The following is a 12210-nucleotide window of genomic DNA, read 5'->3' as shown; positions in this document are numbered from 1 at the left end:
ACACACACACACACACAGATATATATATATATATATATATATATATATATATATATATATATATATATATATATACATATAAAACACACAAGATATAATATATCATATACTAATTATAATAATTGATAAAATAATTTTTAAATAATAATTTTATTATATCAGTTTACATTATTATTGCGCGATTATATTATTTCAAAATCCATAATGATCAAGCATACAGTACATATTATCTATATATTGTAATGTATAATATTTGTTCTTAATAAAAAAATTTTAATATGCATAGAAGAAGCATACTTTAACGATTTGTATAAAAATTTGAAATTTATTTAAATGAAATGTTGAAATTTTATAAGACTCTGTTTGCACAAAATTAGATTTGTAAATAAAGATAAAAAGCTTGCAACTTTATCTCTTCCTAAATCTATATAAATATGATTATTATGAAATTGTGCTGGGAGCTTGATAAAATATATTTTGCATACTGTATATACTGTGGCCATCGGATCATTGACAACATTCTCTTATAAGAGCGACAATTTAAAAAATTAAAATTAATTAAGGATTTACATATATTAATAAAATTAAGAGTTAGTGTCATATCCTCGATTGTTGTAACTCTATCTCATTTTCATAAATATTTAAATCACTACGATAATTTATTCAATTCAAAAATATTGTATATAAGAAGCTTCACGATTTTTATTAGTTGAAAGCGAAATCCACACACGGCGCAAAGAACTGCGGCAACAGCAAGTTGCATTATTGATCGCGATGCTATCTGCCTACACGAAAGTCTATACACACACATGTACGCGTAACTAATTTTTTAAATATAATTTATACAATGTAGTAGTAGAGTATAGTAGTAGTATTATACAGGGTGTCCCATTTTAATTTCCTCAGGCAAATATCTCAAAAACCAAGCCCGGAAGAGAAAAATGTTTCAGACAAAAGTTGTTTGGTTTCGAGGGAGCCATAAGATGGTGACAATGATTTGACCTTGGGAAATCATTCGAAGGTCATGTGAAGGTCAACTTTGAAATCTTAAATGGAAACCCCCATTTTTTATTTAGTATTCTTGTAGCCGATATTGAGAGCTTTTCAAAACACTATAATAAAGTATTTCTTTATTAAGTACTTTTTGAGTTATTTTATATTTTAATCTGACATATTTTGATATAAAAAATTAAATATCTCGTAAAATATTTAGTTTTTGATAATCTTACCGTAATACTTTTATGTACAGAATAATGAGACAAATCAATTAGTATAAAAAAAAAATTGTTTTTAAGAAAATTATTTACAATGTATCTTTTTAAACAATTATTTGTTTTTTTTTTACACTAATCAATTTGTCTCATTATTCTGTACATAAAAGTATTATGGTAAGATTATCGAAAACTGAATATTTTACGAGATATTTAATATTTTATATCAAAATATGTCAGATTAAAATATAAAATAACTCAAAAAGTACTTTATTATAGTGTTTTGGAAAGGTCTCGATATCAGCTATAAGAATACTAAATAAAAATGGGGGTTTCTATTTAAGATTTTAAAGTTGACCTTCATGTGACCTTCAAATGACTCTTCAAGATCAAACCAATGGTACCATCTTATGGCCCCCTCGAAACCAAACAACTTTTGTCTGAAACATTTTTCTCTTTCGGGCTTGGTTTTTGAGATATTTGCCTGAGGAGATTAAAATGGGACACCCTGATATATATATATATATATATATATATATATTTATATATATATAAGTTTTTATCTTTTTATGCTTATTGATGGAATGTTACTTGTATGATCTGTAACAGCCAGAATACAGAACTGATTGAATTGCTTTCTTTTTGCAGGATGATGAGCCACCGGAAATCACGTATTGCGTTGTGGAACACACGGGTACGCTCACGCTACAAGCGATGACGCCTACCTTGCCAATGCCAGCCGAGGAAGAGCTAAATAAAATGTTTCTCGAACTCGTCGACGAATTGGACTTAACCCAAGCCAATCGACAGGCTGTTTTAGCACTTCCGGCGAATAAAAAATGGCAAATATATTGCTCTAGAAAAGGTAATGGCACGCTGGACAACGGAGGCTTGCGAACAACCGATCTAAGCGGCGATCCCGAGGACTATATTAATAGATTGAAGACGATAGCGAGCGTGAGTGAACGAAATTGTTTAATGGAATATGTATAATTAATTATCGACACGCGATACATTTTTTTTATAAAATGTATTCGACATGTTTCCGACTGCATTTAATGTTCTAGTTCAAAAAAATTTATAATATACTAAATATATTGAAATTTTTCAACTCGAATCAAGATGTAGTATACAATAATATAACATCGATATTTGCAATAAACATTTTTATTTTGTAATTTTACTTATTACAAATTTTATTTCTTATAGTTACGATACATTTGCATTTTGTTTCAAAAATTTTCTTACCAGAGTGTGAATGAAGTATAAAAACAAATTAAACAAACTAATAAGTTGCTAATTAGATATGTAGTCTTCAAAAATATGTATTTTTATGCGTATATAAATTAGTGATAATAAGACTGTTCAAAGTTAATAATTTTCTCAGAAAATTATAAAAATTATACTGCCAATTATTTTCAACTTTATTTCTCTAATAATAATATATGATAAGCATATCAAATATTTTGCGCAGAGTCCTTTTCCAGAAGAAGATGAGGAGATATCGAATCAAATGCGCCAAGCCGAAGCCCTAAAGACTGCTTTGAGGACGCAGCCGCATAGTTTCGTTCTTAGATTTATAGAACTAGATGGTTTAAATGCTCTTTTACAAGTATTAGAAACCATGAATGCCGAGGCGGCTAATAGCAATCTCCATACCAGTGTCATAGGATGTCTAAAAGCTTTAATGAACAATTCGGTGAGTTCCGTCTTTATTAACTTGTGTAATAAAATTTATTAACTATGAGTATAAATTGTGCCTCGAAGAATTAAACAACTTATTTAATTTTCTTGTTTTTTTTTTTTTAATGAAGATATGCAAACCATTAATTAATTAATCGCTTTTTTTTCTTATTTTTTTTTCCTAATTTGTTGAAAGAAACCAATAGCGTATCGCTATTTCTTCTTTATTATTTATTTCATCAATTAATTTTTTTTCTAGAATGGTAGAGCCCATGTGTTGGCGCACCCAACGGCAATCAACACGATATCACAGTCGCTGGCGACTGAGAATATAAAGACAAAAATTTCTGTATTAGAGATCCTCGGCGCAGTTTGTTTAGTGCCCGGAGGTCACCGCAAGGTCCTAGAGGCTATGTTACACTTCCAACAATACCATTCCGAGAGAACGCGCTTCCAATGTATAATTAATAATCTCGATAAAAACTTTGGCGCCTATAAGGACAATCTGTCCCTGAAGACGGCGATCATGTCATTTATCAATGCTGTGCTAAACTATGGACCGGGTCAGGTGACATTAGAGTTTAGACTGCACTTGAGATACGAGCTACTGATGCTCGGCATTCAGCCTATTATCGAGAAACTGAGAAGGTACGAGAATGAGACACTCGATAGGCATCTCGATTTTTTCGAAATGGTACGGAACGAGGACGAGAAGGAACTTGCCAGAAAATTTGAGAAGGAGCATGTGGATACTAAAAGTGCTAGCGCCATGTTCGATCTTCTGCGACGGAAGCTCAGTCATACTGCTGCTTATCCTCATTTTCTTAGTTTGCTTGAACATTGTCTTTTATTGCCACGTGAGTTCCCGGATCAATAGATTGTGTCATGATAAGATATATAAGATATACCATAATGCTGTTTTTTTTTTTTTTTTTTTTTTTTTTTTTTTTTTTTTTTTTTTTAGTGGATTACGGTTCACATCCCCAGCATTGGTTGCTGTTCGATCGAATCGTTCAGCAAATCGTTCTACAGTCCGAAAGCAATGAGACAGGCTTGATAAGAAATCCTGATGTAGCTCCGATCGAAATAAACGTAAAAGAAATTGTCCACCTTCTCGCAAAAGAAGAGGAACTTGTGGCAGCAAGAAAAAAGGCAGAAGAGTTGGAGCGCGAGAATTTGGATATGTCCACAAGATTGGCTAAGAAAGAGCAGGAATTAGATCTGAGAACTCAAGAGAAAGTACGGGTTGAAAATTAATATTGATTTTGAGAATCGGACACAACCAATTTTTTATTTTCAAAGAAATAGTTACTTATAAAAGAGATTTGCTTCTCTTGATCTAAACTGAGATAATCTCGAAATCGAGATCATTTTTTTTTTTTTTTTTTAAATGTTGCATTTAGCTTTAAAAATATTTTTGTAATATATCGAGGCTTTTAAATTGAAAGCTAATTTATAACATAACATTTTTGCATTATTTGTTATGTGAATTTATTCAACATGAAATAAATCTTATTTTTATTAATCTTATATCCTATATATGACACATGTCAATGCTATCATTCTATTGCTCTGCACATTATTTATTTTTTACTATAAATAGTCACGGTTTGCGATTGTCTATATATCTAAAGTTCTTTCTGAAAATATAAATGTTAACATTTTCATAATATTAATGTACTAAAAGATTTTTAGTAATTTTTTTTTACTCATTTATTTATTAAACTTAACAGATATTTTTGTTAATAATTATCATTTTTATATATTATATTGTTTTCCTAACTTATTTCGATTATTAAAAACTTCTTCAGTTTCTAAGTTATAACAATTTTTAATTTTGTTGATTTGAACAGCTAATGAGATTTAAGACACCTAATGAAGATTATGTAAACATAGCTAAATTAATGTGCATTTTGTAGGAAGATATGGAGGCTAGTTTAGCAAGAATCAAAGAACGTCTCGAGAAAGAGACGTCGATGCACATAGAGACAAAGCAAAAAATTTCTGAGTTGCAAGATAACCTTGAGACGTTGTCGCGACAAATTAACAACGAAAAATCTGAAAGAAAACGTTTAGAACAGTTGGTAGCTTCGGGAAGTTTACCGGACGATGCAAAAGCTACTCTGAAAATCGTGGAGGATGAAGTACTTGAGAAGGTTGAGACAAAACCTACTCCACCACCACCGCCACCTCCTCCATTAGCGCCACCACCCCCTCCTTGTTTAATGCCGATTGCTCCTCCACCAATGAAGGTTATTATTATTCTATTTAAATTGCGTTATTATAATTAATAATACTAATAAATAATATTAATAACTATAATAACTATATAAAAAATTATATATTATTAATAATAATATATATATATATATATATATATATATATATATATATATATATATATATATATACAGAGTGCCCCATTTTAAAAGACCCACTCAAATATCTCAGAAATATTGCGTTAAATCGAAAAATGTTTCAAACAAAAGTTATGTGGCTTTAAGGGGGCCATAAGATGGTGACAATGATTTGACCTTGGGAAATTATTTGAAGGTCATGTGAAGGTCAACTTTAAAATCTTAAATGGAAATCCCCATTTTTTATTTAGTATTCTTGTAGCTTGCCTCGAGAGCTTTCCAAAACACTATAATAAAGTATTTTTTTATTCAGTACTTTTTGAGTTATTTTATATTTTAATCTGACATCTTTTGATATAAAAAATTAAACATCTCATAAAATAGTTAGTTTTTGATAATCTTACCGTAATACTTTTATGTACAGAATAATGATATAAATCAATCAATATAAAAAAATAATAGTTTTAAAAAGAATTATTTACGATGTATTTTTTTAAACAATTATTTGTTTTTTTTGGCACTAATTGATTTGTCTCATTATTCTGTACATAAAAGTATTACGGTAAGATTATCGAAAACTGAATATTTTATGAGATATTTAATTTTTTATATCAAAAAATGTCAGATTATAAAATATAAAATAACTCAAAAAGTACTGATGAAAAAAATACTTTATTATAGTGTTTTGGAAAGCTCTCAATATCAGCTACAAGAATACTAAATAAAAAATGGGGGTTTCCATTTAAGATTTTAAAGTTGACCTTCACATGACCTTCAAATGATTTTCCAAGGTCAAATCATTGTTACCATCTTATGGCCCCCTTGAAGCCACACAACTTTTGTTTGAAATATTTTTCGATTTAACGCAGTGTTTCTGAGATATTTGAATGGGTCCTTTAAAATGGGACACCCTGTATATATATATAATATCGTTAAATAATGCGTTTTTTATATGCATTACGTAATGTGACGTGTCATACAATTAGATGCATTAAAAAATATAATTAATAATTGTGCCTAGTTAAATAATTTAACTTACATAATTTAAATTAAATATTGCAGGTGGAGATAATAAAGAACGTTCCGCAGCCGAGTAATCCTTTGAAGTCGTTCAATTGGTCGAAAATACCTGAGCAAAAATTGCAAGGCACAATATGGTCTGAATTGGATGATAGTAAGCTTTATAATGTAATGGATCTCGAGTCTATCGACAAAATCTTTTGCGCGTATCAGAAGAATGGTGTTTCCACGGAGGGCTCGATAGAAGACTTAAGGACATTAGGAAAAAATAAGAAAACGATGTCAGTGATCGATTCGAGGAGAGCACAAAACTGCACGATATTATTGTCGAAATTGAAGATGTCTGACAATGAGATCACTAGGACGATATTGTCAATGGATCAACAGAACATTTTGCATATCGATATGGTGGAGCAGTTGCTAAAATACATACCGTCCTCGGAGGAGGCCGCCTCGTTAGATATCCATCAGAAAGAATTGCAGAATAGAGCCGACAGTTTTTTGTATCAAATATCAAAGTGCGTTATCAATATTTTCAATATTATTAACTTGAAATTAGTTTTAAATTATTAGACTGAATAATATTATAATGATTATTTTGAGCTATTTTGATTGGGGACTTCCAGTTATTCATGAATTCGAATTCCGATAAATCTTGACATTAACTTACACTTCACAAAATTACTTTCCTTTTTTACATATATCGTGGAGGATGCATTCCTAAGTAATACATGATTTGAATTATATAGCGCGCTCTCCTTTCCTTCTCGAGATATGTAACTTTGAAATATCACAATTATTGTAGTACTTTTATCATCTTTTTGTTATATCTTACTTATGTGTTTATTTTTTTTTTTTTATGTATATTTTCTCGTTATTGTCAGTTACGATAGTAGGGACATTTCAGGATTACTGTTTGGTTTCGCTAAGAATTTCATAATAAACGCAGCATTACGAATTCCTAGTTATTACCAAAGATAAACTTATTTATTACATTTATTTAAATATCGAGTCAAGATTTACCCGAATTTTTTCATGTGCGCAAAAGGGAATTAATAAAAAAACGTCGCATGAACAAGATATATATTTTTGTCTTTAGAGTGCCGCATTATGAGCAGAGATTGCGTTCTCTGCATTACAAAAAGAAATTCGCGGCTAGCATCGCGGAATTGACGCCGAGGATGCGTGCAGTTCTAGAAGCAAGCCGGCAAGTGGCCAGATCAAGAAGACTCAGAAAGCTTTTGGAATTAGTCTTGGCGTTAGGAAATTACGTAAACCGCGGAAATGCGCGGGGTAACGCATGCGGCTTCCGATTGGCTTCTTTAAATCGTCTAGTTGACACAAAGTCCTCTTGCTCCAAGGGTACAACTTTGTTACATTATCTCGTGCAGATTCTCGAAGCTAGATTCAGAGAGGTCTTAGATATCGAAGAGGATATGCCGCATGTTAGGACAGCAGCTAGAGTCAGTATGGCTGATCTGCAAAAGGAGGTCACTAATCTTAAAAATGGACTGCAGGATGTTCAGAGGGAAATAGGTATAATGAAAATTATGTACTAATCGAATTTTGTAAATTAATTGGAATTTGTATAAAAAGAGACGTTAAGAACTGAGAATAATTTAAAAACTTCTTTACCTGCTCTTGTTACTAGTTATAAAATTTTTCTTGTCTCTGTGCTTCCATAAAATTGGTAATGGTTCTCTAAAAGTATATATGTAAGAAGATATGAAAGAGAAAACGAGTGATATTTATTATATTGTTTGTGCTATTTTTATTTTATTGTTTTTCAGAATTTCATCGAGGTCAATCTCAGGTACTTCAGGGTGATATGTTTTTACCAGCTATGAGGGACTTCCAGGCGCAAGCCACATGTAGATTAGCAGAGGCTGAAGACTTATTCCAAGACATGAAGACTAGGGTAAGAATATCCCTAGTACTTATCAATTATAACTATGACAAACTTATAATTTCAATGAAAATTTTTATTACAATAATATAGGAGTAAAACAAATAATGTAAATTATCTAATTGGTAATATATGTAATGTATTACGCTTTATTATGCAATATATTATTACAAGTTATTGTAACAAAACATGATTGTTAGTATCGTATTGAAGTTTCCGCGGGTATAAAGTCTACAAAGCACGACTAAAAATCAAAAATATAGTATGTATATCAGCTTAAGTTTTGATATAATCTCATTAAGTGATTCAAAGTATTAAATTGATTGTGAAACTGAACAAGTAAATGGACAATTGTTCTCTTATATTTGAAAAACGAAATAAAGATTCAGTGCCCATTGTATCAATTAACTCTCTAATTTTATAAATTGAATTAATTATCTAAATTTAATTATTTACTATTTAATTACATTGAGCCGATTATCTGTGCTGTATGGGATATATAAATATTATATACATAATATACAGGGTGTCCCATTTTAAAGGACCCACTCAAATATCTCAGAAACACTGCGTTAAATCGAAAAATGTTTCAAACAAAAGTTGTGTGGCTTCAAGGGGGCCATAAGATGGTGACAATTATTTGACCTTGAAAAATCATTTGAAGGTCATGTAAAGGTCAACTTTAAAATCTTAAATGGAAACCCCCATTTTTTATTTAGTATTCTTGTAGCTGATATTGAGAGCTTTCCAAAATACTATAATAAAGTATTTTTTTCATTAGTACTTTTTGAGTTATTTTATATTTTATAATCAGACATCTTTTGATATAAAAAATTAAATATCTCATAAAATATTCAGTTTTCGATAATCTTACCGTAATATTTTTATGTACAGAATAATGAGACAAATCAATTAGTGCAAAAAAAAAATTGTTTAAAAAAATAAATCGTAAATAATTCTTTTTAAAACTATTATTTTTTTACTGATTGATTTGTATCATTATTCTGTACATAAAAGTTTTACGGTAAGATTATCAAAAACTAACTATTTTATGAGATGTTTAATTTTTTATATCAAAAGATGTCTGATTAAAATATAAAATAACTCGAAAAGTACTTAATGAAAAAATACTTTATTATAGTGTTTTGGAAAGCTTTCGAGGCAAGCTACAAGAATACTAAATAAAAAATGGGGATTTCCGTTTAAGATTTTAAAGTTGACCTTCGCATGACCTTGAAATGATTTTCCAAGGTCAAATAATTGCCACCATCTTATGGCCCCCTTGAAGCCACACAACTTTTGTTTGAAACATTTTTCGATTTAGTGTTTCTGAGATATTTGAGTGGGTCCTTTAAAATGGGACACCCTGTATATTGCATTACATGTTATTTATGAATAAAAAATTTAAATTAATCGGTAACTTATTCTTAACATTTATATAATATTAATATTAAATTTTGTTAAAACTCTTTCTAATATAACATTAATATAATTGTGTTTACTTAAATAATTTTTCTTTATTGAAATAGTTTGATCGAGCAGTGAGACTATTTGGGGAGGATTCGGCTGGTGTTCAACCAGATGAATTTTTCGGCATTTTTGAAAACTTCCTGCAAGCTCTGGCTGAAGCGAGACAAGATGTAGAAAACATGAGAAAGAAGGTTGAAGAAGAGGAACGTAGAGCAAAACAGGAACAGGAAGTAAGAAATTCTATCTAATAATTAATAAATATATATATATATATACATATCGAATTTACATTTAATAATTTATCTTACTCGCTATACAATTTCACAAAACTTTTTCGTAACATCGAAATTACAATTACAGCTTCGGAAAAGAACAATAGAAAGGAAGAACTCGCGAGAAGGTATCTTAAACAGCATATCGCTAACGAAAAAGAACGAAGCAAACAGTAACGGCCAAAATGACAACAAGGGCGAATTCGATGACTTGATATCCGCTCTTCGAACTGGCGACGTATTCGGCGAAGATATTGCCAAATTCAAAAGGTCGAAGCGACGACCTGTTACACCCAGTGGTCAAGAAACGCGCAGGCATAGCACTCATAAGGAGGATTCCCGAGAACGCCATTAAAACCTCCATGAATTCCGATGATCGAAAAAAATCCCGACAAATAAATCATTTTTTTAACACATTCTCAAAAAAATCGTTTATTAAGAATTAATCGTATTTGAAAACAAATTGTGTAGGCAATCTATTATAATTATAAATACACAGATAATATTCCTCAATATCATTTACAAGTATATATGTATATCCTATTGATAATTTGATGTCATTCTGTAAAAAATATGTACGTTGATTTACTAACGCGTTTCTACATGTAATACGTAAAATATATTTTCAAACTTACACACAATATACGGAAAGATACATAAAAATTCGTTGTCCACGAAAGCAACTTTTATATACGAAATTTGGTACATTTATACATTGAATATAACTAGGTATATAAATATGAAACCGGTAGACATTTTTTCCGCGAAAATTTTATACGACGAATTAAACACCATCACGAAAAACGCTTACAGGAATTTTATATTAATATTAAAAATATATTAATGTTATATAATATTCTTTACAAAATGCACATTATACTTGGAAGAATTTGCCAGATCAGACGAAATTTTAAATGTTGATGAATTTTTAAAAAAATTTTACACGAGAAACTAATATAAGCACCTTTGCAGAAGAAAAAATTAATTGAATGTGAAAGTAACTGACATTTCTGATATAAATATTGTATTTTACAAAGAGTTGAATGTGTGATTGCCAGTAACATACTTTTTGATTAGTTCGCAATAATTATTAAAATTTTTTCATTCGAAAGAGATTTTAAATTACAAATTATGCGTGTGAAATTAATAAAATACGATCAATACAAATAATCATGCAATGAAAAATATAATAATTATACAACGGAATAATCCGTATTGAACGGATGTGCATTCTTAAAGAAACATATGCGTACAATTATTATTTTTTATAAAAGACATATCAATTGTGAAAGACATATAAATTGACAAAGGTGCTAATTTGGCGTACAGATTAAATATTTATAAACTAACGCAAAGTTTTATTAATATTAAATATTAATTAAGGTAAATTATGCGGGGCAAATTTTATTCGGCATACAAGCTACAATACATATTTTGTTAATTAAAGTCAACACTAATTAAGCATAATTAATTTGACAAAATCTTGCTAGCAATAGTAATCTGATATTAAAACAAGACAAGACATTCATAAAGTTCCTGTCCATTGTCAGAATCAAAACAGTGCAGCGAATCATCTTCTATAGCATATGTTTAATAGGATATATATTTTTTATTTTACTTGTAGGAATTAATAATTTTATTTTGAACGAAAAAAAAACGCGATAGGAATAAATACCTCGTACGACACGCAAAAATTCGTGGTGTTTAAACAATAAATAATATTGATTGATAAATACATAAAAGGCCTAGGTAAGCAGTGAATATATAGCTAGTTAATTGCTCCCGGAAAACTAAAAGTCTGATTTTCTAAGTTAGAAGAATAATACAATTATTACAATTTAGATATACGATTAGAAAACTATATTATATCGGCTTTATGCCAGCATTAAAGTTAGTTTTCGATGTGTAGAAAAAGAAAGCTATAAAAAGTAACTAGAAGAGTTTGCTGTATAGTAATCGATGTTTTGTAAGCTTTTGTACTTTTGTAAATATTTAATATATAATTGATGTTTTCATGCTCGATGCATAACTATTCTGCAGAAATCAGTGTCCGATTAATATATATTATATATCATCGATATATCGTATGTATCTATATATGAAGAAATATATCAATTAAATGTGTAAAATCTTAATAGTTTTAAGTCATATTGTTTATTTTATTCCTTTACAAAAATGATAACACACACGATACCATGATGCCTATTTTATTTTTACAATTAATCTTATAACAATTGGTCTTTCTTGTAGAAATTTGCATAAAATATAAAAGTTATATTTTGTCCGCGATG

At 29.5% G+C, this 12210-nt stretch overlaps 1 protein-coding gene across 3 annotated transcripts in view; it reads left to right on the top strand.

Annotated features, from left to right (window-relative positions):
- Positions 1-11981, top strand: part of Daam (disheveled-associated activator of morphogenesis-like protein) — a 55619-nt gene extending 43638 nt beyond the window's left edge. For all 3 annotated transcript variants that reach the window (XM_070312847.1, XM_070312846.1, XM_070312845.1), the window contains exons 3-12: positions 1860-2168; positions 2686-2910; positions 3154-3751; positions 3859-4133; positions 4814-5146; positions 6314-6789; positions 7371-7807; positions 8062-8189; positions 9707-9877; positions 10008-11981. In XM_070312847.1, coding sequence (XP_070168948.1) covers positions 1860-2168; positions 2686-2910; positions 3154-3751; positions 3859-4133; positions 4814-5146; positions 6314-6789; positions 7371-7807; positions 8062-8189; positions 9707-9877; positions 10008-10274 — 3219 coding nt within the window. In that variant the 3' untranslated portion in view covers positions 10275-11981. The remainder of the gene's footprint in view (positions 1-1859; positions 2169-2685; positions 2911-3153; positions 3752-3858; positions 4134-4813; positions 5147-6313; positions 6790-7370; positions 7808-8061; positions 8190-9706; positions 9878-10007) is intronic.
- Positions 11982-12210: the final 229 nt, after the last annotated feature.

The sequence above is a fragment of the Polyergus mexicanus genome, unplaced genomic scaffold, assembly GCF_030449975.1.
Source record: "Polyergus mexicanus isolate NDT 795.1 unplaced genomic scaffold, iyPolMexi1.0 SCAF_23, whole genome shotgun sequence".
In the NCBI taxonomy this organism is placed as follows: Eukaryota; Metazoa; Arthropoda; class Insecta; order Hymenoptera; family Formicidae; genus Polyergus; species Polyergus mexicanus.
Note: the sequence above shows the minus strand (reverse complement) of the source record. Positions and strands in the feature narration are given on the sequence as shown.